The following is a 27,444-nucleotide window of genomic DNA, read 5'->3' as shown; positions in this document are numbered from 1 at the left end:
CTTCCGTCATACAGTCTGGAGCAACGGAAGCTCTGATCATGAGTAAAATATAAATGCTTCCGTCATACAGTCTGGAGCAACGGAAACTCTGATCATGAGTAAAATATAAATGCTTCCTTCGTACAGTCTGGAGCAACGGAAGCTCTGATCTTGAGTATAATATAATATAATATAAATGCTTCCGTCATACAGTCTGGAGCAACTCTGATTATGAGTAAAATATAAATGCTTCCGTCGTACAGTCTGGAGCGACGGAAGCTCTAATCATAAGTAAAATATAAAGCGGAAGTTAAGCCTCCTCGCCACTTCCGTTTCGTCTTTACAGTCGCGCAATTTTATCCTAATATAAATAGAAATCATCTAAGCATAATATAGCTTGTTGCTTAGATGAAATGGAAATAATTTTTAAAAAAAAGCTCTAAAGATATCTTAACATATATGACAAATTACTCGGATTTGGGGAGGTGTAGTTCCAGACTCTATACGTAGCATTCGGAGATTGTGGAATAGTTGTCTAGCTACTCGAGACCAGAGTAATCTAGTAAGAGAGTGGCGACACGCTTTGATCTCGCCACAAAGCGGGTTGCCTATGGGCTATAGTTCCACACATTGGAACTATCCCATTGAGACAAAGCGGGTTGCCTATGGGCTATAGTTCCACACATTGGAACTATCCCATTGAGACAAAGCGGGTTGCCTATGGGCTATAGTTCCACACATTGGAACTATCCCATTGAGACAAAGCGGGTTGCCTATGGGCTATAGTTCCACACATTGGAACTATCCCATTGAGACAAAGCAGGGTGCTATGGGCTATAGTTCCACACATTGGAACTATCCCATTGAGACAAAGTGGGGTGCTATGGGCTATAGTTGGAACTATGGCTGGAACTATCCCATTGAGACAGAATGAACACTTCCTCAACGGGAGAAAACACTCTCTTACTAGATTACTCCGTGCGAGACTAGGTAGACGGTCACATGGTCACATCTGTCCAATGAGCACCGAGCAGAGCAGGAAGACAGCGTAGAGACACAGGAGGCCGACGCCCAGCCGACGGTCCAGCTTCCACTGGTTCAGATGGACGCTCGTCACCTGTAGGGGGCAGTAACATGAGTCATAACCCGTTTACCTCCACCTGGACGGGTGGGCAGAACATAGGATGCAGTAACATGAGTTATAACCTGTTTAACTTAGCTGTGATTCTCGTTTATTAGATTAGTCGGGGGAAAAAACACTAACTAATCCATTGGATGATCGCAGAGAAAATATTGGCAGTAGTCGCAGCCCTAGTTAAAAAACAAAACAAAAAAACAACCCAACAAGTATAAATAGATTTTGTCTGAGAAGTCAGTGATTAGGCCCTTTGTAGGGCGATTTAAGGCCTCATTCACACCTATCAAACAGTGAAGTAGTGACGGTGAGGAAGACATACCGTGAGGACACAGTGAAGTAGTGACGGTGAGGAGGACATACCGTGAGGACACAGTGAAGTAGTGACAGTGAGGAGGACGTACCGTGAGGACACAGTGAAGTAGTGACAGTGAGGAGGACATACCGTGAGGACACAGTGAAGTAGTGACAGTGAGGAGGACATACCGTGAGGACACAGTGAAGTAGTGACGGTGAGGAGGACATACCGTGAGGACACAGTGAAGTAGTGACAGTGAGGAGGACATACCGTGAGGACACAGTGAAGTAGTGACGGTGAGGAGGACATACCGTGAGGACACAGTGAAGTAGTGACAGTGAGGAGGACATACCGTGAGGACACAGTGAAGTAGTGACAGTGAGGAAGACATACCGTGAGGACACAGTGAAGTAGTGATGGTGAGGAGGACATACCGTGAGGACACAGTGAAGTAGTGACGGTGAGGAGGACATACCGTGAGGACACAGTGAAGTAGTGACAGTGAGGAGGACATACCGTGAGGACACAGTGAAGTAGTGACAGTGAGGAGGACATACCGTGAGGACACAGTGAAGTAGTGACAGTGAGGAGGACATACCGTGAGGACACAGTGAGGTAGTGACGGTGAGGAGGACATACCGTGAGGACACAGTGAAGTAGTGACAGTGAGGAGGACATACCGTGAGGACACAGTGAAGTAGTGACAGTGAGGAAGACATACCGTGAGGACACAGTGAAGTAGTGATGGTGAGGAGGACATACCGTGAGGAAGACCGAGGCCAACAGGAGGATGACAGAATACACCAGTCCTTTGTTGTTGATGGAGATCTGGAGATGAAAAAAAATAACATTATGACGCCCGCCCGCCCGCCTGCCTTTTTTAGTTTTACCACCAGGGTGTGTAGTGTATTGCAACCTACCGTAGTACCGGGGTCCACCACCAGGGTGCGTAGTGCCCAGGGGAATCCCAGACCCAGGAGGATGTCGAAGATGTTGCTGCCGATGGAGTTGGAAACGGCCATGTCGCCAAGGCCTGGAACGAACGAACGCACGCACGCACACACACACACACACACACACACACACACACACACACGCACACACGCACACACACGCACACACACACACACACACACACACACACACACACACACACAGCAGCGGAGCACTTTTACCGACGGACCGGATGTTGTCCCGGATGTGGCTGGAGCATTTAAATGTAGCCAAAACACTCTAGAGGAAATCGACAACAACTTGAGGTAATATTAAATCTACAGCGACTGGACTGCGGTGGGCCGTCTAACACAGGATCTTTTCTTAGAATTAGACGAATTAGACGGTGCTCCCAGGCTGTGGAGCGACGCTCCCAGCCTGTGGAGCGATGCTCCCAGCCTGTGGAGCGGCGCTCCCAGCCTGTGGAGCGATGCTCCCAGCCTGTGGAGCGGTGCTCCCAGCCTGTGGAGCGACGCTCCCAGCCTGTGGAGCGACGCTCCGAGACTGTGGAGCGACGCTCCCAGCCTGTGGAGCTCCCAGCCTGTGGAGCTGGTGCCACTTGGACCCGGACGTAACGTAGCACTACAAAATGACGTCGGACTTAAATACTGAATTGTACCTTGTCTGGCCATGCAGTCCGCCAGAGTTAGTGTCCAAGTGTCCTTGAGCAAGACCCTGAACCCCTAATTGCTCCTGATGTGCAGTTTGGTGCCTTGCATGGTTTCCTCCACCATCGGTGTATGTGTGTGAATGTAATGCACATGTACATAGGCGCTATTTAAATGGACCATGCAGTCTGGAACGCTGGTGTATTTTTACCTTGTCTAGCTACGATGAGGCTGGCCATGCAGTCTGGAACGCTGGTTCCTGCTGCCAGGAAGGTGATGCCCATGATGTAGTCTGGGATGCCCAGTGTGAAGCTGATGATGCTAACCTGTAAACAATAACATGATGATCACCCAGCAGTCAGAACTACAGACTCACTCCCAATCTAAACTATGGAATGGACTTCCCATTGCAGTCAGAACTACAGACTCACCCCCAATCTAAACTATGGAATAAACTTCCCATTGCAGTCAGAACTACAGACTCACTCCCAATCTAAACTATGGAATGAACTTCCCATTGCAGTCAGAACTACAGACTCACCCCCAATCTAAACTATGGAATGGACTTCCCATTGCAGTCAGAACTACAGACTCACCCCCAATCTAAACTATGGAATGGACTTCCCATTGCAGTCAGAACTACAGACTCACCCCCAATCTAAACTATGGAATGGACTTCCCATTGCAGTCAGAACTACAGACTCACCCCCAATCTAAACTATGGAATGAACTTCCCATTGCAGTCAGAACTACAGACTCACTCCCAATCTAAACTATGGAATGGACTTCCCATTGCAGTCAGAACTACAGACTCACTCCCAATCTAAACTATGGAATGGACTTCCCATTGCAGTCAGAACTACAGACTCACCCCCAATCTAAACTATGGAATGGACTTCCCATTGCAGTCAGAACTACAGACTCACTCCCAATCTAAACTATGGAATGAACTTCCCATTGCAGTCAGAACTACAGACTCACTCCCAATCTATAATAATAATAATAATAATATCTCAAACTTATATAGCGCTTTTCTGAGTACCCAAAGACGCTTTACATGGGGGGGCTTTACAGAGGTAACAACAAATTAAAAACAACTTTAATAGAAAGAAAAGGAAAAATAACACTAAAAGCTAAAGAACATTTGCAAGACAGTGAAAAGGGTTAGCTAGGGAAGACAATTTTGAAGAGGTGGGTTTTGAGGGTGGATTTGAAGGTTTGAAGGGTGGGGGCATCTCTGAGTGCCTTAGGGAGGGCATTCCACAGGGTTGGGGCAGCAAAGGCGAAAGCTCTGTCCCCCCACGTACGGAGTTTGGTTTTGGGGACATCGAGGAGGTTTGCATCACCAGACCTGAGGGAAACCATGGAATGGACTTTCCATTGCAGTCAGAACTACAGACTCACTCCCAATCTAAACTATGGAATGAACTTCCCATTGCAGTCAGAACTACAGACCATGTGGTAGGAGAAGATGTCTAGAGACCTACCATCCAGACCATGTGGTAGGAGCAGATGTCTAGAGACCTACCATCCAGACCATGTGGTAGGAGCAGATGTCTAGAGACCTTACCATCCAGACCATGTGGTAGGAGCAGATGTCTAGAGACCTTACCATCCAGACCATGTGGTAGGAGCAGATGTCTAGAGACCTACCATCCAGACCATGTGGTAGGAGAAGATGGCGATCCAGAGCGTGGAGGCGATGAAGGTGACCATGAACCATCGATGCCAGCGAGGCAGGACGCAGTTTGGAACGGTGCAGTAGAGCAACAGGAGCAGAGGCCAGGAGATCAGCCACCTGACCCGCGCACAGGCTCCGTCTGGAGGGGGGGCACGCACGCACGCACACACACACACACACACACACACACACACACACACACACACACACACACACACACACACACACACACACACACACACACACACACACACACACACACACACACACACACACACACACACACACACACACACACACACACACACACACACACACACACACACACACACACACACACACACACGATAGGGACAGTTTCATCACATACCAGCGTGTAATTTACTGGGAACCTTCTCGCGCTCACAACAGAAACCCAGAAAAATTGTGACATTCAAAGTCAAAACTCTACAACCATTAAGGTATCCCACATATAGCCTGCTCTCCTTCTACAACCATTAAGGTATCCCACATATAGCCTGCTCTCCTAAAACATTTTGTATGACACACTAAAACGTCTGGTTGATTTAACCCATTTAGGCCTGATGTCTTTTTAAAACCTCGTGTTTCTATATCAGTGGTGCTCCATATTTCATGTCAAGGACCCCAAAGATTATCTGTAATTGGCCACCGACCCCCATCTGAAAATATGTTGTTCCAGTGACCCCCCCCCCCCCCCCCTCCTCAGAAGCAAAGATTTGAGTTTAAAACTGAAACTCTGAAAGAATATATATTCAAAGATGTGAGACACATTTTCACGATTTTTCAAAAATAGCAGAGCTACAAGTTCGGTGCCGCGCGATGAAAACCCAGTTAAAACACAGTTCATTTTGTTGACTAAGGGTGGTCAATACACTCCCCGATGTTTTTCTGATCTGGAACCTGATAGCAATGACACACTACGGGATAATCTATTCTATAGCATTACACACTGTTTATCCGCATCAGACTTCGATTGAGGCTTCACACCTGCCAAACGAAGCGCACTTTCCGAGAATACGCAAAGTTTTAATCGCAGTACAGCATGCTAGTGTGAATGAATGAATGAATGAACGCGTCCGAAGACTACGACTAAAATATCCTGATATTAATGAACGACATGCTGCTCACCTGGCAGCCGCAGAGGACTGAATGAAGAGTCTTCATCGTCCTCCTCTTCCTCAGTGTGACACACCTCGGCATCCTCCTCCAACCTCTTCTTCTGTGTAGGAGGACTGTCTCTGTCTCCTCCAGGCTTCTTCTTCTCTGCAGGAGGACTGTCTCCATCTCCACAGGAAGCTTCGTCCAGAGGAGATGGTTTCTCCACCCCTCCTCCTCCGTTCTCTAGACTCCAGGAGCCTCCTGGCGCAGCCTGCAAGGTTAAAGGTCACTTTGTTTAGTCTTTTGACTAAGACAATGTCACCTGAGGCTTCGTACACACATAAAGAACAAATGTTCTGGTGCTCTGCCTGTGTTTGATGGCCACCTTGATGCTTTTCCAATGGAAGTCACGTGGTTTGACCGAACACTTGTGTTTGATTGCCCCCCCCCCACCCTCCTAACCTGACGCTGCCAGATCCAAAAAGCTTGCTACACAAATTTGTTTCACAGCTTATTTGGATCTGGGATCGCGGAAGCAAATTTGATGACGGGGCTGTTCCTTTTTTTCAAGATACATGGTAGATGATTGGATGGGAGCGTCTGTCTATCACCGTGTGGGCGTGCAAACACAACCAATCATATCGACGTGTCTATATACCGTCACATCCGCATCCCGCCTTTAGCTCACGCTGATTGGTTCGGTACGAAGCAGATCTGACTCAGGGCTCAACTCCGTCAGAGATCCCAGATGAGTGTTGTGTTGGGGAATATGTTTCCGCAATACCGCCCTCATCTGGCAGCGTCAGGTTACCACCCTCCCCCTTTTCGTCGGAAAGATCAGACTTTTATTTGTTCTCCGAAGTAGAGTTCGGAGAGTTACAACATCTGGGAGTGCAGCTTTCAGAACAAAAGGTCTGGAGGAATGCGTTTCAGAAGTTGCGTCAGAGTGACGTCATGTTGTAGTTGTACCGGAGCTTTACGACCAAAAGTATGGAATCAACCAATCAGAGAGTATGGAATCAACCAATCAGAGAGTATGGAATCAACCAATCAGAGAGTATGGAATCAACCAATCAGAGAGTATGGAATCAACCAATCAGAGAGTATGGAATCAACCCTTAAGATGTATGAGAGTATGGAATCAACCAATCAGAGAGTATGGAATCAACCCTTAAGAATCAGAGAGTATGGAATCAACCAATCAGAGAGTATGGAATCAACCCTTAAGAATCAGAGAGTATGGAATCAACCAATCAGAGAGTATGGAATCAACCAATCAGAGAGTATGGAATCAACCCTTAACACATTTTGTACATAATACGTCCTGAAACGTCAAAAAAGGATTGGAACCGAGAGGTGCCTTAGACGTCTGTGGACGTCCTAGCGACGTCCAAACGACGCGGGGCGAGATAATAATATTCAGAATAATTACTTCTTTTTTTTTTGGCATTTCGCTTTTCGCTTGCCGTATGCTAACGCTCTGTGAAACTATTAGCTTGTCATTGACTCCCATGTTAGCGCGGCGGAAAGAATGACTCGTATCTCCTCATCCAGGGCGCTCTCCGTGGTGATGAATGGATCGATATGCTGGCGCTGCGTTTCTGCTCCTCATCCGTCTCTCCCGCAAAATATGAACTATTTTTGGAGCGTATATAAATATATTAAGATGATCGGAGATTGTGATGGCACTTTGTCAGTCAACTTTTTTAAGAAAGTATTTCCGGTTCATGGCTTTCAAAATAGAAGCGATCACTACTCTGGCGATTACTCTGGCGCAAGCAGCGCCTTTATTTTGATGCAGTTCCGGTACTAAATGTGTTAAGAATCAGAGAGTATGGAATCAACCAATCAGAGAGTATGGAATCAACCAATCAGAGAGTATGGAATCAACCCTTGGCATCACTGCACTGGCTTCCGGTTGTTTTTAGGATTGATTTTTAAATGATTTTACTTGTCTATAAAGCTCTCAATGGTCTCGCACCTTCCTACCTACATGACTGCCTGCCTAAATATGTCCCAAACCGCCCCCTAAGGTCTTCCACTGCTGGCCTGCTCGCTTTGCCAAAAAAAATGGCAACTAAAAAATACGGGGAAGCAGCTTTTTGCTTCTACGGGCCGACGGCATGGAACAAGCTCCCACTGTACCTTCGTCAGGCAGCCTCTGTAGACATTTTTAAAGCTCAGCTCAAGACCCACTTCTACAACATTGCTTTTAATTGATCTTTTATTTTTTATTTTTGTTATTCATGTCCTCACTGTATTGCATTACTGCTTGTTTTTTAATGTTGTTGCCTTGCTTTTCTTTTATTCTCCATTTTTCTGTAAAGCACTTTGAGCTGCATTTCATGTCATGAAAGGTGCTATACAAATAAAGTTTTATTATTATTATTTTATTATTAAGAATCAGAGAGCATGGAATCAACCCTTAAGAATCATCAGATGTGTCCTTTATTTACCCTTATGTTTCCGTTGCCGTTCTCCAGACTGCCGGAGCCCCGCCTCCACACCGCCGCGGCCTGACGCCCGTTGCTGGCGGACTCCAGCCGGGACCTGGGGAGAGCCCCGGTGTCCTGGGGGTCCCCGATCAGCCTCCGTCTCTGAATGTAGAGAAACAATGATTGATCCTTTGACAGACACGCTACGTACGTACTTATCCCATTCTGACCCGAGATCAGATTCTAAAAATGTCTGTTTGAAAATGACAGTTTTCTGAAAAAGCTATGTTTCTATGTCAGTCGTTCAGTCGACTTTTTCAAAAATAGCAGACCTACAAGCTCGTAGCGCGCCACTCGGTGGCGCGCTATGAGCTTGTAGATCTGCTATTTTTTAAATAGCTAAAGCATAACGTGACGCTAACACCAAAAGGGGTTCCTGCCCCAAAATGGGTTAAAGATGAGTGTCTTGTCTGTCTGTCTGTCTGTCCGTACCTCGCTGATGATGACGCGGGACGCCATGGAGAGCCTGGTGCGAGGAGAGAAGTGTGGGGAGATCATGATGCGCAGCCCGGCCTCGCTGAACGACAGCTTGGGAGGATTCAGGATGAGAAGCTCGTCTACCATCAGCACGGGAGACCCCTCCTCTTTACCTGGAGACAATTATACTGTTTAGAGACCCCTCCTCTTTACCTGGAGACAATTACACTGTTTAGAGACCCCTCCTCTTTACCTGGAGACAATTATACTGTTTAGAGACCCCTCCTCTTTATAGAGACAATTATAATGTTTAGAGACCCCTCCTCTTTATAGAGACAATTATAATGTTTAGAGACCCCTCCTCTTTATAGAGACAATTATACTGTTTAGAGACCCCTCCTCTTTATAGAGACAATTATAATGTTTAGAGACCCCTCCTCTTTATAGAGACAATTATAATGTTTAGAGACCCCTCCTCTTTATAGAGACAATTATAATGTTTAGAGACCCCTCCTCTTTATAGAGACAATTACACTGTTTAGAGACCCCTCCTCTTTATAGAGACAATTACACTGTTTAGAGACCCCTCCTATTTATAGAGACAATTATAATGTTTAGAGACCCCTCCTCTTTACCTGGAGACAATTATACTGTTTAGAGACCCCTCCTCTTTACCTGGAGACAATTTAAGGCCCTCATTTATCAACCGTGCGTACGCCAAAATATGGGTGCACGCCGAAATTGCCGACATTTTCGACATTTACCATTTCCGGCAAAGCTTGAAATTGACTCGTGAGCTGGCGTACGCTTGTTTTTCTGTCGTAGAACGGCGGAGCAGCATTGTTTGACCAGCTGAGAGGCTGCCAAAGGCATCGAAACATATGTATTCACTCCTAAAATGTTAATATAAAACTGTATGTATATGGGCTACACAAAAAGAAAAGAAAAAAGGAATAGACCTACAAGATGTGTCTTTGTGTCATATGAAATTTGTAGGAGCTTTCCAACTTTACAATTAAAATCGCGCTTGATTTAAGCCATTTAAACAGTGTTTTGCATGAGCGCATACATGCGAGGATTTGGGCTGTCTGTGCTGGAATATTTCCATTACGTTGAAAAGTAGCCTATAGTGCAATGCAGCTGCGGAGAGTCCCAACATGCATGGGTAGCCTATATACTGTACTGTAGCCTAATCTACAGCAGGCCAACAATGTCTTTCTGGAGTTACGGTATATGCAATCTCCTCCTCGTTTAATAAACCTGACGTGTCACTGGAATGTCAAATGTGCCGTGCCAGCCCAGCGTGGCTGCATGGGAACCGCATCGGCGATATAGGCTAACCCAGCCAGTCAGCCCACCACCACCAGTACCATATATTTTGGCTGCACATTAATATAATTGACAGTTGACAGTCCTGCAGCCACTGCAGCGACTAGCGACTGCGAGGCAATCTAAATAGACTGTCGAACGTGCATGGTCAGTTGGTCACGGACGGACCACAGTGATAGAGAGAGACAGACAGACAGGACAGGAGGAGCACCTGCAAAACAGCAGCGTGTGTGTGCCTATTTGTTATTTAATTATGGTTCAGGTTCAGGTTTTCGTTCACTAATATATCTTGTTGTATATTAAATTAAAAATACTTTAATAATTTAATATACAACTAACAACACACAGTGAAAGTTGCTTGCAAATTGCGATATGTGCGTGCGTGGTGTGCGGGGGGTGAGGACCGTGAGGCGGGCAGCAATAAGGGAAGCGAAGCGAGAGGAGAAACAGACAGGGTAGGCCTACAACTTTATTTAATTCATGCAGGTGTTCGTTTTTTATTTATTTAACAACACACCAGTTAGTTGGGCTTGCAAGTTGCGTGTGCGTGCTGTGCGTCTGTGCGTGTGTATGAGAGAGGGGGGTGAGGCGGGCAGCAGCAAGGCACGGCAGAAACCTATTTTTTCATGTTACCATGGTTTCAGGAAACGTATTGCCGTTTTCAAGTCGCAAAAACGAGGGCGAGGTTTGATTTCATAGGGCGTGCCAGATAGATTTCAGCCGTCACATTTATTAACGTCAGAACGAAATGAAGGAAGGATCAGCTGTTTGCGATCACTTTATAAATGCCGTGGCGACGTGGGTGTACTACGAAACCTGCACTCCAATCTGTGGCAGATTTTACACTCGATTGATAAATGAGGGCCATAATGTTTAGAGACACCTCCTCTTTACCTGGAGACAATTATAATGTTTAGAGACCCCTCCTCTTTACCTGGAGACAATTACACTGTTTAGAGACCCCTCCTCTTTACCTGGAGACAATTATACTGTTTAGAGACCCCTCCTCTTTATAGAGACAATTATACTGTTTAGAGACCCCTCCTCTTTATAGAGACAATTATAATGTTTAGAGACCCCTCCTCTTTATAGAGACAATTATAATGTTTAGAGACCCCTCCTCTTTACCTGGAGACAATTATAATGTTTAGAGACCCCTCCTCTTTATAGAGACAATTATACTGTTTAGAGACCCCTCCTCTTTATAGAGACAATTATAATGTTTAGAGACCCCTCCTCTTTATAGAGACAATTATAATGTTTAGAGACCCCTCCTCTTTATAGAGACAATTATACTGTTTAGAGACCCCTCCTCTTTATAGAGACAATTATAATGTTTAGAGACCCCTCCTCTTTATAGAGACAATTATAATGTTTAGAGACCCCTCCTCTTTATAGAGACAATTATAATGTTTAGAGACCCCTCCTCTTTATAGAGACAATTATAATGTTTAGAGACCCCTCCTCTTTACCTGGAGACAATTATACTGTTTAGAGACCCCTCCTCTTTATAGAGACAATTATACTGTTTAGAGACCCCTCCTCTTTACCTGGAGACAATTATAATGTTTAGAGACCCCTCCTCTTTATAGAGACAATTATACTGTTTAGAGACCCCTCCTCTTTACCTGGAGACAATTATAATGTTTAGAGACCCCTCCTCTTTATAGAGACAATTATAATGTTTAGAGACCCCTCCTCTTTATAGAGACAATTATAATGTTTAGAGACCCCTCCTCTTTACCTGGAGACAATTATAATGTTTAGAGACCCCTCCTCTTTACCTGGAGACAATTATAATGTTTAGAGACCCCTCCTCTTTACCTGGAGACAATTATAATGTTTAGAGACCCCTCCTCTTTATAGAGACAATTATACTGTTTAGAGACCCCTCCTCTTTACCTGGAGACAATTATAATGTTTAGAGACCCCTCCTCTTTATAGAGACAATTATAATGTTTAGAGACCCCTCCTCTTTATAGAGACAATTATACTGTTTAGAGACCCCTCCTCTTTATAGAGACAATTATACTGTTTAGAGACCCCTCCTCTTTATAGAGACAATTATAATGTTTAGAGACCCCTCCTCTTTATAGAGACAATTATAATGTTTAGAGACCCCTCCTCTTTATAGAGACAATTATAATGTTTAGAGACCCCTCCTCTTTATAGAGACAATGATACTGTTTAGAGACCCCTCCTCTTTATAGAGACAATTATACTGTTTAGAGACCCCTCCTCTTTATAGAGACAATTATAATGTTTAGAGACCCCTCCTCTTTATAGAGACAATTATAATGTTTAGAGACCCCTCCTCTTTACCTGGAGACAATTATAATGTTTAGAGACCCCTCCTCTTTACCTGGAGACAATTATAATGTTTAGAGACCCCTCCTCTTTATAGAGACAATTATAATGTTTAGAGACCCCTCCTCTTTATAGAGACAATTATAATGTTTAGAGACCCCTCCTCTTTACCTGGAGACAATTATAATGTTTAGAGACCCCTCCTCTTTACCTGGAGACAATTATAATGTTTAGAGACCCCTCCTCTTTATAGAGACAATTATACTGTTTAGAGACCCCTCCTCTTTATAGAGACAATTATAATGTTTAGAGACCCCTCCTCTTTATAGAGACAATTATAATGTTTAGAGACCCCTCCTCTTTATAGAGACAATTATACTGTTTAGAGACCCCTCCTCTTTATAGAGACAATTATAATGTTTAGAGACCCCTCCTCTTTATAGAGACAATTATAATGTTTAGAGACCCCTCCTCTTTATAGAGACAATTATACTGTTTAGAGACCCCTCCTCTTTATAGAGACAATTATAATGTTTAGAGACCCCTCCTCTTTATAGAGACAATTATACTGTTTAGAGACCCCTCCTCTTTATAGAGACAATTATAATGTTTAGAGACCCCTCCTCTTTATAGAGACAATTATACTGTTTAGAGACCCCTCCTCTTTATAGAGACAATTATAATGTTTAGAGACCCCTCCTCTTTATAGAGACAATTATAATGTTTAGAGACCCCTCCTCTTTATAGAGACAATTATAATGTTTAGAGACCCCTCCTCTTTACCTGGAGACAATTATACTGTTTAGAGACCCCTCCTCTTTATAGAGACAATTATAATGTTTAGAGACCCCTCCTCTTTATAGAGACAATTATAATGTTTAGAGACCCCTCCTCTTTATAGAGACAATTATAATGTTTAGAGACCCCTCCTCTTTATAGAGACAATTATACTGTTTAGAGACCCCTCCTCTTTATAGAGACAATTATAATGTTTAGAGACCCCTCCTCTTTATAGAGACAATTATAATGTTTAGAGACCCCTCCTCTTTATAGAGACAATTATACTGTTTAGAGACCCCTCCTCTTTATAGAGACAATTATACTGTTTAGAGACCCCTCCTCTTTATAGAGACAATTATAATGTTTAGAGACCCCTCCTCTTTATAGAGACAATTATAATGTTTAGAGACCCCTCCTCTTTATAGAGACAATTATACTGTTTAGAGACCCCTCCTCTTTATAGAGACAATTATAATGTTTAGAGACCCCTCCTCTTTATAGAGACAATTATAATGTTTAGAGACCCCTCCTCTTTATAGAGACAATTATAATGTTTAGAGACCCCTCCTCTTTACCTGGAGACAATTATACTGTTTAGAGACCCCTCCTCTTTACCTGGAGACAATTATACTGTTTAGAGACCCCTCCTCTTTACCTGGAGACAATTATAATGTTTAGAGACCCCTCCTCTTTATAGAGACAATTATAATGTTTAGAGACCCCTCCTCTTTATAGAGACAATTATACTGTTTAGAGACCCCTCCTCTTTATAGAGACAATTATAATGTTTAGAGACCCCTCCTCTTTATAGAGACAATTATAATGTTTAGAGACCCCTCCTCTTTATAGAGACAATTATAATGTTTAGAGACCCCTCCTCTTTACCTGGAGACAATTATACTGTTTAGAGACCCCTCCTCTTTACCTGGAGACAATTATACTGTTTAGAGACCCCTCCTCTTTACCTGGAGACAATTATAATGTTTAGAGACCCCTCCTCTTTATAGAGACAATTATACTGTTTAGAGACCCCTCCTCTTTATAGAGACAATTATACTGTTTAGAGACCCCTCCTCTTTATAGAGACAATTATAATGTTTAGAGACCCCTCCTCTTTATAGAGACAATTATAATGTTTAGAGACCCCTCCTCTTTACCTGGAGACAATTATACTGTTTAGAGACCCCTCCTCTTTACCTGGAGACAATTTAAGGCCCTCATTTATCAACCGTGCGTACGCCAAAATATGGGTGCACGCCGAAATTGCCGACATTTTCGACATTTACCATTTCCGGCAAAGCTTGAAATTGACTCGTGAGCTGGCGTACGCTTGTTTTTCTGTCGTAGAACGACGGAGCAGCATTGTTTGACCAGCTGAGAGGCTGCCAAAGGCATCGAAACATATGTATTCACTCCTAAAATGTTAATATAAAACTGTATAGGTATGTATATGGGCTACACAAAAAGAAAAGAAAAAAGGAATAGACCTACAAGATGTGTCTTTGTGTCATATGAAATTTGTAGGAGCTTTCCAACTTTACAATTAAAATCGCGCTTGATTTAAGCCATTTAAACAGTGTTTTGCATGAGCGCATACATGCGAGGATTTGGGCTGTCGGTGCTGGAATATTTCCATGACGTTGAAAAGTAGCCTATAGTGCAATGCAGCTGCGGAGAGTCCCAACATGCATGGGTAGCCTATATACTGTAGGTAGCCTAATCTATAGCAGGCCAACAATGTCTTTCTGGAGTTACGGTATATGCAATCTCCTCCTCGTTTAATAAACCTGACGTGTCACTGGAATGTCAAATGTGCCGTGCCAGCCCAGCGCAAGTGCATGGGAACCGCATCGGCGATATAGGCTAACCCAGCCAGTCAGCCCACCACCACCAGTACCATATATTTTGGCTGCACATTAATATAATTGACAGTTGACAGTCCTGCAGCCACTGCAGCGACTGCGAGGCAATCTAAATAGACTGTCGAACGTGCATGGTCAGTTGGTCACGGACGGACCACAGTGATAGAGAGAGACAGACAGACAGGACAGGACAGGAGGAGCACCTGCAAAACAGCAGCGTGTGTGTGCCTATTTGTTATTTAATTATGGTTCAGGTTCAGGTTTTCGTTCACTAATATATCTTGTTGTATATTAAATTAAAAATACTTTAATAATTTAATATACAACTAACAACACACAGTGAAAGTTGCTTGCAAATTGCGATATGTGCGTGCGTGGCGTGCGGGGGGTGAGGACCGTGAGGCGGGCAGCAATAAGGGAAGCGAAGCGAGAGGAGAAACAGACAGGGTAGGCCTACAACTTTATTTAATTCATGCAGGTGTTCGTTTTTTATTTATTTAACAACACACCAGTTAGTTGGGCTTGCAAGTTGCGTGTGCGTGCTGTGCGTGTGTATGAGAGAGGGGGGTGAGGCGGGCAGCAGCAAGGCACGGCAGAAACCTATTTTTTCATGTTACCATGGTTTCAGGAAACGTATTGCCGTTTTCAAGTCACAAAAACGAGGGCGAGGTTTGATTTCATAGGGCGTGCCAGATAGATTTCAGCCGTCACATTTATTAACGTCAGAACGAAATTAAGGAAGGATCAGCTGTTTGCGATCACTTTATAAATGCTGTGGCGACGTGGGTGTACTACGAAACCTGCACTCGAATCTGTGGCAGATTTTACACTCGATTGATAAATGAGGGCCATAATGTTTAGAGACACCTCCTCTTTACCTGGAGACAATTATAATGTTTAGAGACCCCTCCTCTTTATAGAGACAATTATAATGTTTAGAGACCCCTCCTCTTTATAGAGACAATTATAATGTTTAGAGACCCCTCCTCTTTATAGAGACAATTATAATGTTTAGAGACCCCTCCTCTTTATAGAGACAATTATACTGTAAGAGACCCCTCCTCTTTATAGAGACAATTATAATGTTTAGAGACCCCTCCTCTTTACCTGGAGACAATTATAATGTTTAGAGACCCCTCCTCTTTATAGAGACAATTATACTGTTTAGAGACCCCTCCTCTTTATAGAGACAATTATAATGTTTAGAGACCCCTCCTCTTTATAGAGACAATTATAATGTTTAGAGACCCCTCCTCTTTATAGAGACAATTATAATGTTTAGAGACCCCTCCTCTTTATAGAGACAATGATACTGTTTAGAGACCCCTCCTCTTTATAGAGACAATTATAATGTTTAGAGACCCCTCCTCTTTATAGAGACAATGATACTGTTTAGAGACCCCTCCTCTTTACCTGGAGACAATTATAATGTTTAGAGACCCCTCCTCTTTATAGAGACAATTATACTGTTTAGAGACCCCTCCTCTTTATAGAGACAATTATACTGTTTAGAGACCCCTCCTCTTTATAGAGACAATTATAATGTTTAGAGACCCCTCCTCTTTACCTGGAGACAATTATAATGTTTAGAGACGTACCGTTACTGAGCAGCACCATGGAGGTGTTGCCGGGCGGGTTCTTGTGGATCCGACGTGCCTCTGAGCCCGGGCAGCACGCCAGACGCCCTCCGCTGCCCAGCTGACGGTTCACGTACGCCCGGAGCTGGGAGTTGAACCTGCAACCCACACAACGCAGAAAACACTATGAAGTCTGTGGAGTGTTCATCAGGAGAATAGACCACATGCTGCCACTAGATGTCACTTAATGAGGATGTAAACTCCATACATGGAGTGATACTGGAGGATGTAAACTCCATATATGGAGTGTTACTGTAACAGCATGTAAACTCCATATATGGAGTGTTACTGGAACATGTATAATATCATACTCACTTCATGATGATGATGTAAACTCCATACATGGTCATGAGAAGCAGCGACTCCCACCTGGAAAACAGACCATACTTTTATTGTGAAAAATATGTATGTTCAAAACATGTACTTGTAACAAACTGACAGCAGTTTGTATTCAGTTTTAGTCAGTCCTTATTAATTGATTTAGTCGATAACGTTTTTTTTGGCGGGCCGTGATGTCGTCTTAGTTATATATATATAAATGTAGGGGCACGGTGGCACAGTTGGTAGTGCTGTCGCCTCACAGCTAGAAGGTCCTGGGTTCGATTCCCGCTCGGGGCACTGTGGGTGCTGGCGGCGTGTTTCCTCCTCAGTGCCCATACCCGAAGGCGGGGGTTGGCGAAAGGGCCTTTCTGTGTGGAGTTTGCATGTTCTCCCCGTGTCCCCTAGGGTAGGTACCCTCACAAAAACATGCAGTAATCCTGGTCTCTAAACTGCCTCCCCCTGGCCAGCCGGGGCGCCTGATGGAGGGGAAAGGAACTGGTTGGAATAACGTGTTCCTTCCACGCGCTACGTCCAACCAGGGAAACTCCCCCCTGTCAGGTGTAAAGGAGCAACTTGGACACTCAAGCATGAAGGAAACATGAGTTAAGTCCGTTGCTCTCCCCAGGTTGGCGGAGGGTGTGTAGAGCCCAGGATCACAGTAGATGATTGACACAGGGGTGAAAAATGGGTTACAAAATCGTGGGATAAAAAAAATATATATATATAAATGTAATTAACTTAGTTGTATAAATATGAATATAAATGTAATTAATCTTAAATGTAATAATTTAATTCAGACTCACCAAAAAACCTCGTCGTCATAGATGACCTGAAGACAGAGAATTAACATTATTTAGAACAGATTGTTTGTGTACAGTACAGACACACAGTACAGACACACTTAAAGATATCTCATTGTTAAAATAGAGTTAAATAAAGTACGGAAATGTATTTGTGATGTCACTGTGCTACCGTAGATGATAACAGAGTTAACGGTGATCTCACCGCGATGAGCGCCAGCACAGACAGGATGTAGTAGGAGGAGTCTCTGAACAACGACCACCAGGTTAGCACCACCACCTGGAGAGGAGGAGAGAACACCGCTTAATATGCAGTCACTGGTCTGGTTACAGTTACTGGTCTGGTTACAGTTACTGGTCTGGTTACAGTTACTGGTCTGGTTACAGTTACTGGTCTGGTTACAGTCACTGGTCTGGTTACAGTCACTGGTCTGGTTACAGTCACTGGTCTGGTTACAGTTACTGGTCTGGTTACAGTCAATGGTCTGGTTACAGTCACTGGTCTGGTTACAGTTACTGGTCTGCATTCACTCTACATGCCGAGCTGACTCTGTGCTCCCTAGGGAGACACCCGAGGGGCATCCTAACGAGATGCCCGACCAGCGAAGGAGCAGCGGTTCTAAGCTGTGTCTCAATGCACAGATAATCTGAGATATCACATGAGCAGAGCCACACCGCCATACTAAATGCAATATAGCTTTGCAATAAATGTTTATGGTCAATCCTGAGCTGAAGACTACAGGTGGAGGAGGTGGAGCGGTAAATGGAGATGTTACTCTTTGAACTTCATTTCTCCAAGGCTCAGGTGACGTCAAATACAGTAATAAATACATTAATTAGTGCATTAATAAATACAGTAAATAGAGTAATACATAAAGTAATAAATACATTAATTAGTGCATTAATAAATACAGTAAATAGAGTAATACATAAAGTAATAAATACATTAATTAGTACATTAATAAATACAGTAAAAAGGAGTACCTGCCCTGTTAATTAGTACATTAACAAATACAGAAAATAGAGTAATACATAAAGTAATACATAAAGTAATAGAGTACCTGTCCTGCAAAGATTCCACTCAGGCCGATGATGACGAGGATGTTGAAGACGGCTGATCCTACGATGGTTCCCACGCCCACGTCCCCTTTGGTTATGAAGACACCTGGGCGAGAGACATAGGGGGGAGAGAGAGAGAGAGAGAGAGAGAGAGAGAGAGAGAGAGAGAGAGAGAGAGAGACGCCCCCTTTAATGATGAATACACTAAGATACTCATGACATGTACCCGTCTAAATAATTCCTCCAAAGTATCATTAGCACAAGCACACACTGAAGTGTTTAATCAGACCAGTGTGTGTCCAGTGGAAACCTCGTATGAATCTGATCTCAGGTCAGAATGGGTTAAATGCCGGTACAAAGTCACAGATTACATCCGAACTTTGCAGCTCTCCTGGATTCCGATTTACGGTGGTTTGAAAATCCTGCTCGTTAACCGAGGTACCCGGTCATCAGATTTAACGTCCCATAGCTGTGGGGGCAGTTCATCCTTTTAGGGGCACTTGGCCTTTAGTGTGGTCAACCTTTTGAGGGCACAAGGCCGAGTGCCAGGGCATGAAGGCCATACATTAAAAAAATATTTTAAGTCATTATGAAGTAATTATTAGCTTAAAGGTTAAGGATGATTACATTTATCTTTTTTCAAGGCGAACATTGGTTCAGAACAGTGCTTCTTAAATAAATAATCACAGCTTTAAATAACAAAATATAAGTAGCTACTGTTGTAAAATATTGTAAAAATGTATTCTGTAACATGTATTTTTGTGACTGGCAGATGGCATTGTAGAGAGGTTAGTGACAGATGAGATCTCTCCATTAGCTCTGGTCCATAGCTCTAATGTGTGTGTGTGTGGTGTGTGTGTGTGTGTGTGTGTGTGTGTGTGTGTGTGTGTGTTTGTGTGTGTCTGTGTGTGTGTGTGTGTGTGTGTGTGTGTGTGTGTGTGGTGTGTGTGTGTGTGTGTGATGTGTGTGTGTTGTGTGTATGTGTGTGTGTACGTGCGCACGCATGCGCGCCCGTGCGTGTGTCATGACGACCAGCGTGGTCTAGTTATAAGCACGCAAAATAATCAAACCACTGCAATGGCAATACAAGTCGTTTGGGGAAGGTTACCGTAATCACTGGGAAATCGCGCAGAGGACAAAACGGTAAAATTGAAACTGCTGTGGGCGCCGGTGCGGCCACTGTGGCCGTCTGGGCGTGTCTGGGCGTGTCATTTCTCGGGGGCACACGGCCAACGAGAGGGGCCACGAACGGCCGTGGCCGCCGTGACATTCCTGCCCTGGCTGGTGGTGACCGTGGGGGCTCAACCAATACATGCGTAGCAAATAACATCCCTAGCTGGGGGGTACGTATACATACGGACATGGGAGAAAGATAATTAATGTCACCGAAGTCCACGCCCACAACACCAGAGGGAGCTCAACGAACGAACCATGTGCAACCCAGATTCGGCTCAAACAAGGGACTAAATTAATTTCGCTCCTATGCCACCAAAATGTGGAACGCCCTACCAACAGTCATTAAGACATGCGAATGCCTATAGACTCCTTCAAAAAGCGCTCTCAAAGGGCCCCTACGGACGGCTGCAAATAGAAACTGACCCTCGTAAAAAATAAATGTTAAAGGTTTAAAGAAATGTTAAACCTACACTGTACATGTTTTCCTTTTTTTATCCTCCGACCTGTACTAATCAATCAATCAATCAATCATTCAATCAATCATTCAATGAAAGGGTTAAAATCTATTAAAACTAAGCTCCTGATTGGCTGAGCCGTACTGACCAATCAGAGAGGTGAAGAGCTCGGGGGCGGAGCTTCCTGCCGCCATGAAGGTTGCCCCGGCAACGTCCTCGCTGAGAGACAGGTTCTGAATAAATTTGCATATCATCAGCATATCATTATAAAAGAGAATACAGTGCCCCCTAGTGCCATGCTGTTGTAATATTAATAGACCACAGTGACCCCTAGTGGCCACAGTGTGTAATTTCACCTCTGAAATCTTCTCCAAGGAAGGAACGAAGTAGACGTCACACACGATGGCCAGAGCGTAGAACATGTAGACGGCCTGTAGAGGGCAGTAGAGAGTTAATATCACAGAAGAGTCTGGGACGTGTGGAGCGTTGTCCAGGGTGTCTTAGAGAAGGGAGAAGAGTCTGGGACGTGTGGAGCGTTGTCCAGGGTGTCTTAGAGAAGGGAGAAGAGTCTGGGACGTGTGGAGCGTTGTCCAGGGTGTTTTAGAGAAGGGAGAAGAGTCTGGGACGTGTGGAGCATTGTCCAGGGTGTTTTAAAGAAGGGAGAAGAGTCTGGGACGTGTGGAGCGTTGTCCAAGGTGTTTTAAAGAAGGGAAAGTATTTATACTCACACAGAGAACATGTAGAAGTACAGCTCCATTCTCTCTCTGCTCCTTGGTGAAGATGTCTGCAGGAAACTCGTGGATGGCTGTGAATACACAGAGTACACGTGTATTAGTAGTACAACAGTATCAGACTGAGGTATCGATAAGCTTTGGGCTTATCGAGTACGCAGTATCAATAAGCTTTGGGCTTATCAAGCCTGTTATGGAGCATAGCGCTCCATGACGTCATGTTTAATAAATCAATAAATAAATCTAATCCTCCACGCTGGTACAAATATGTGGGTTCGATACCTGCCAACCAGCGCTGTCCCCTAGGGTAGGTACCCTCACATGTTCTCCCCTGTGTCCCCTAGGGTAGGTACCCTCACATGTTCTCCCCTGTGTCCCCTAGGGTAGGTACCCTCACATGTTCTCCCCTGTGTCCCCTAGGGTAGGTACCCTCACATGTTCTCCCCGTGTCCCCTAGGGTAGGTACCCTCACATGTTCTCAAAAACATGCAGTAATCCTGGTCTCTATACTGCCCTCCCCTGGTCGGTTAGTGAAGCTAAATGTTCCTAAAGGCACTTCTGGGGTTGCTCTGGTGCAGCTTGTTGCCATGGTGACCCCCCCCCCCCCCCCAGCAGCCAGCCAATGGCAGCGCAGGAACACGGTGAGGGGGGGAGGGGGGGGGGGGGGGGTTCCCAGGCTTTATGGGAAATGGAATAAATAAATAAATAATAAAAGGACAGGCTGATCGACTCTGGAGCAACACAGTCTATATATATACACATGTTCCACTTGACTACACCCTGGGGAGAGAGACAGAGACATAGAGAGAGGAGAGAGAGGGAATGCAAGCGTCAAAATTAGTTTTCTTCGACGGGTGGAGATGTAATTCACTCACACACCTTTACATAGATGGTGCATTACATTCACCCATTCACACACACACTCACACACCGATGGCGGGGGAAACCATGCAAGGCACCAACCTGCACATCAGGAGCAATCAGGGGTTCAGAGTCTTGCTCAAGGACACTTCCACACTAACTCTGGGGGAGCACCACAGGGATCGAACCGGGAACCTCACGGTTCCCATCCGGCCACTCTATACCGCTGATCCACTGCCGGCATACCTCAAAATTGTACTAGAGTACTTAAGTACAGCTTACTTTAGTAAATGTATACTTAGTTTCCATCACTGCAGACACACAGTAAGACAAGACGACCCCCCCCACACATACACACCCCCCCCCCCCCCCCCCCCCCACACACACACACACACACATACACACACACCCCGGCTATTTTAAGACCACCCCACACCCCCCCCCCCCCTCTCCAGCGCCGCAAAGACACGGTGAATTGTCTGGCTTTTCAAAATGTAGCATTCAGTTTCCTAGCAACCAGTTTCTTGGTGAGAGAGAGAGAGAGAGAGAGAGAGAGAGAGAGAGTGGAGGGGGGGGGGGGGGGGGAGAGGGAGAGGGAGAGTGAGAGCGCCTGGCTGTCAGCTGTAAGCAGAGTAGCAGCCATGAAGTAAATACAATTTAGGCATTTATTTACAGTAAGCAACAACATCATAAACAACAACACATGGTGATACATCATATACAACAACATAGGCCGATGACCTTTGACCTTGGGATACATTAGTACATCCCAGGTGATGACCTTTGACCTTGAGATACACCAGTAGGACGCGCAAACGCGGGAAGCGAACGCATAACCATATAAGGAGTCCCCAAAGCAGCTATACGTCCAAATATGGAGTGTGTTGCATCACAAATCACTCAGCTCCATATATGGGCACAAAGGGGACACACACGCACGCACGGACAGACATGATCTGCTAGGTCTCATAGTAAGTGCTCACTGCGTTCGCAATTGTCCCAGGTGGATCCATGCAATGTTTTTTTATTTATTTGTATATATAGCAGGGCTTCTCTCCTTTTTTTTGCTTGACCCTTCACATTATGGTGTGATTATTATTATTATTATTATATTTATTATTGAGAGCTTTGATCTGTATATAGCCATAGATCTGCTATTTGTCTATGTTTTTGTTTGTATTTGTCCAACAAACTCCAAACTGTTCTTCTTCATGGTGACCCCAGCAACATGGACCAGAAGGTTATCTGGTGACAGGAGAGATGATCAGAGGAGCAGAGTTTCTACCACCAGCATTAAGACCAGGACTGAAGAATGGAAAGAGTCTCTCAGTGAAGGAGCAGCCAGTGAAGGAGTAGAGGTGGACTCTGTTCTCCACGTCATAAAAGGAGACCAGACCCTCCATGTCCTCACTGTATTGCATTACTGCTTGTTTTTAATGTTGTTGCCTTGCTTTTCTTTTATCCTCCATTTTTCTGTAAAGCACTTTGAGCTGCATTTCATGTCATGAAAGGTGCTATACAAATAAAGTTTTATTATTATTATTATTATTATTATCATAGTCCACAAACACTCCCACTGTCTGGAGCTCCTCTCTTACAGGGAGGACATCAGGGTCAGCAGAAGCCCAGTACTGCTTTCCATTCCACAACTCTATAGTCCAGTAACCATTGTTGGGACTCACTGTGATCCATCCCTTCCTGTCGATGGACTCTCTGGCCACTCCTAATCTCCACACAGTCTTCCCTCCAACCTGAACCTCATAGTAAAACCTTCCTGAGGAGAATCCTTGTTTTCCTAAGACACAAAGACAGTTAGAGAATCTCTCAGTGTTGTCAGGGACAAATTGGAGAAAACAAGGAAAACAAGTGAGTCCGTGAGACGTAAGGAATAATCTCTCTAATGACTGTAATCTCTACAGTCATTTGCTGTATCAGGGTCCAGAGTTACATCCACCTCATATTGCTGGATCCTCCTCATCTCAGCATCACACAGCTGCTTCTCCATCTCCTGGCTGAGTGTCTTCAACAGCTGAGACACAGCAGTCCTCAATGTGTCCACATGTGAAGACTGATGGACTTTGACCTTTGTCCAGTCCTTGGTGGGTCTCCACTCTGTGTTGATGGATTTAGAGTTCTGGAGGAGGTGGAGGTGGTCTTCAGTGTGCAAGATCTGTTTCAGCTCAGAGATTCTCTTCTCTAACTGAGTGACTTCCTGTTGCAGATCTTCAATGAGGCCTTCAGGTTGTTTCTCGGTTGTTTTCCGCTTCTCTTCAACCACACCAATGAGCTCAGCCTGGCTTCTCTCAACACAGCTGATCAGAGCAGTGAAGAGCTGCACACTGACGGCTATGACTGCATCTGCATCTTTCCTGCTGAGCTCTACTGAGCGTTTGACCTCCTGAATCTTCTCTCGTCTCTCCTGGATCATCTGCTGAACTTCAGCCTCTGTCTTTGCTTCATATTCTTCTTTCAACTTGTTGCTCCTGAACTGCCGTCTACATTCCGGCTGCCAACCATCTATCGGGTGGTCACCAGACTATTAATAACTAATAATAACTCAAATAAAAACATTCAAAGACTCATAATTATGTGCATAAAGAATATTTCCACTCTAAAAGGAGAGTGGAAGAACTGACAGAGCGCAAGCACGCACGCACTCATGCACACATATTTACTCACACAGTAACACACACACACACACACACACACACACACACACACACACACACCTGGTAAACTACAGTTAATCCATGTTGGAGTGCTGCCTCTGTGTGTGTGTGTGTGTGTGTGTGTGTGTGCACGTGCAGAGATGAAAGCTGATAGTGGTTGTGACACACTCCAGTCCTCCTTCTCTATGAACACACACACACACACACACACACACACGCACACACACACACACACACACACACACACACACACACACACACACACACACACACACACACACACACACACAGACACACCCCTTTATAACAAAACTACATAAATAAAAATAAACTAAATAAATAAAGTAAATATTGTATTTCTTTCATAAATAAATAAAGAATCTTTCACTCAATAGGAACTGCTTTGTCCAAAAATCCTGCAAATCGTTACACAGTACACACTATGGCCCTCATTTATCAACCGTGCGTACGCCAAAATATGGGTGCACGCCGAAATTGCCGACATTTTCGACATTTACCATTTCCGAAAGAAAAAAGGAATAGACCTACAAGATGTGTCTTTGTGTCATATGAAATTTGTAGGAGCTTTCCAACTTTACAATTAAAATCGCGCTTGATTTAAGCCATTTAAACAGTGTTTTGCATGAGCGCATGCATGCGAGGATTTGGGCTGTCTGTGCTGGAATATTTCCATGATGTTGGAAAGTAGCCTATAGTGCAATGCAGCTGCGGAGAGTCCCAACATGCATGGGTAGCCTATATACTGTACTGTAGCCTAATCTACAGCAGGCCAACAATGTCTTTCTGGAGTTACGGTATATGCAATATTAGTTTGTGCTTAAACAGTGCTTTACTGGCCTTGTTATGCAAGCGCACTTGTGAGATGATTTTGGAGCGCATGCGGTGATGCGGCATATATGATATTATTAAAAAAAGGCATAAATGGACTGCACGCCTTTATTTCCAAGTGACAATGACAAGCATACAGCTTGCCTATTTGTAGTAAGTACTAGCAGGCTCTAAGGCAAGGGGCTTAATCATTCACCATTTAAATAAGTGCTTAGACAGGTTTTGACAGTTTCGACAGTTCAGATAAAAGCGAGATCATTTTCGGGGCTCGGGAGGACGGGACCGCGGCGAGCGTCGCCAACACATAAACTACATAAACGTTGATTATGACTGCCTTGACGACATGATAGCCTATCTCTCATGCAGGCATCACTGAGTCATCCACAGGACTTTAATATCACAGCAGTGCGCAGTATCACGCCTTCGCCGTGCACTGCGCACGAATGGGTAAAATGCCGTGGCGACGTGGGTGTACTACGAAACCTGCACTCGAATCTGTGGCAGATTTTACACTCGATTGATAAATGAGGGCCTATCTCTATAGTCATGTGTTCAAGACGGATCTGTCCGATATTAAAGGTATATTCAGTGATTTCACTCAAAAAACCTTGCCCTGGTGGAGGGTCCTATTATAGCGCCACCAGGAGGCCACAACCTGACCTGCCCTGGTGGAGACCTGTCCTGTTATAGCGCCACCAGGAGGTCACAACCTGACCTGCCCTGGTGGAGACCTGTCCTGTTATAGCGCCACCAGGAGGCCACAACCTGACCTGCCCTGGTGGAGACCTGTCCTGTTATAGCGCCACCAGGAGGCCACAACCTGACCTGCCCTGGTGGAGACCTGTGCTGTTATAGCGCCACCAGGAGGCCACAACCTGACCTGCCCTGGTGGAGACCTGTCCTGTTATAGCGCCACCAGGAGGCCACAACCTGAACTGCCCTGGTGGAGACCTGTCCTGTTATAGCGCCACCAGGAGGCCACAACCTGACCTGCCCTGGTGGAGACCTGTGCCCAGAGGGGAACTTTATCTACTTATCATCATCATCATCCTCCTACCTTCTCTGGGCTGATCCAGGGTCAGATTGTCTGTGTTCTCCTCCATCAGTCTCCGTGTGGAGCGCAGCGCTCCGCTGCTCCGGTCCAGGTTTTCCTCCAGCAGCAGCAGCGCTCCGCCGGTCCAGTCCGGGTTTTCCTCCATCGGCACGCCATCCGAGCCTGCGTGGGTTAAATGACAGTGACGTTATAACTCACCGTCATGTGGTGTTTACAGGGTTAATAACTCACTGTCATGTGGTGTTTACAGGGTTAATAAACATCGACATAATTATTGTTGTTTCATAGAAGTCTTTAAATGTGGTGATGAATTGAACATGAGGACCCTGATATAAACAAGTCTCAATGCTTTTAAAAGTATTAAAAGGATCGAGACTGAACTGGCGCGAAGCTCCGCCCCCTCCGCTATTCATGTCAGAAAACTATATGTAATCGGCCACCGACCACCATCTTAAAATATGTTGTTCCAGGGACCCCCTCAGAAGGGTTAGGGGACCCCAGGGACCCCCTCCAGGGACCCCCGCAGAAGCAAAGATTTGAGTGAAAAACGTTCACGCTGAAAGAATATATATACGGTAGGCCTATTCAAAGATTTGCGCCACATTTTCACGATAAAAGAAAACAGCAGACCTACAAGCTCATAGCGCGGCACCGATGACACAACACACACACACACACACACACACACACACACACACGTCCCTCACAGTCGAATAAAAAGCTAATTTATTTATCAGAGGGTGGAGGAGGGGGGGGGGGTCTCATCAGAGGGGGGGGGGGGGGGGGGGGGGGGAGTCTTTCATGTCAGATTATCAACAGCGGCTCTGAA

The 27,444-nt window shown here is 44.8% G+C and overlaps 1 protein-coding gene across 1 annotated transcript in view; it reads right to left on the bottom strand.

Moving 5' to 3' along the window:
* Nucleotides 1-985: 985 nt before the first annotated feature.
* Nucleotides 986-27,444, bottom strand: part of LOC308326840 (sodium/potassium/calcium exchanger 3) — a gene marked incomplete at its 3' end in the record, with an annotated part of 27,384 nt that continues 925 nt past the window's right edge. The window contains exons 2-18 of the mRNA XM_080779880.1: nucleotides 26,619-26,777; nucleotides 21,180-21,256; nucleotides 20,808-20,882; nucleotides 20,600-20,684; nucleotides 18,823-18,926; nucleotides 17,967-18,041; nucleotides 17,765-17,790; nucleotides 16,956-17,009; nucleotides 16,602-16,738; nucleotides 8,741-8,898; nucleotides 8,270-8,410; nucleotides 5,844-6,084; nucleotides 4,667-4,833; nucleotides 3,225-3,339; nucleotides 2,333-2,445; nucleotides 2,175-2,240; nucleotides 986-1,096 (exon numbers count right to left, since the gene is read on the bottom strand). Coding sequence (XP_080636006.1) covers nucleotides 986-1,096; nucleotides 2,175-2,240; nucleotides 2,333-2,445; nucleotides 3,225-3,339; nucleotides 4,667-4,833; nucleotides 5,844-6,084; nucleotides 8,270-8,410; nucleotides 8,741-8,898; nucleotides 16,602-16,738; nucleotides 16,956-17,009; nucleotides 17,765-17,790; nucleotides 17,967-18,041; nucleotides 18,823-18,926; nucleotides 20,600-20,684; nucleotides 20,808-20,882; nucleotides 21,180-21,256; nucleotides 26,619-26,777 — 1,904 coding nt within the window. The remainder of the gene's footprint in view (nucleotides 1,097-2,174; nucleotides 2,241-2,332; nucleotides 2,446-3,224; nucleotides 3,340-4,666; nucleotides 4,834-5,843; nucleotides 6,085-8,269; nucleotides 8,411-8,740; nucleotides 8,899-16,601; nucleotides 16,739-16,955; nucleotides 17,010-17,764; nucleotides 17,791-17,966; nucleotides 18,042-18,822; nucleotides 18,927-20,599; nucleotides 20,685-20,807; nucleotides 20,883-21,179; nucleotides 21,257-26,618; nucleotides 26,778-27,444) is intronic.

The sequence above is a fragment of the Protomyctophum bolini genome (assembly GCF_963924005.1).
Source record: "Protomyctophum bolini genome assembly, chromosome: 13".
Classification (NCBI taxonomy): domain Eukaryota; kingdom Metazoa; phylum Chordata; class Actinopteri; order Myctophiformes; family Myctophidae; genus Protomyctophum; species Protomyctophum bolini.
The sequence above is the reverse complement of the archived record's forward strand: the minus strand, read 5'-3'. Positions and strand labels throughout refer to the sequence as shown.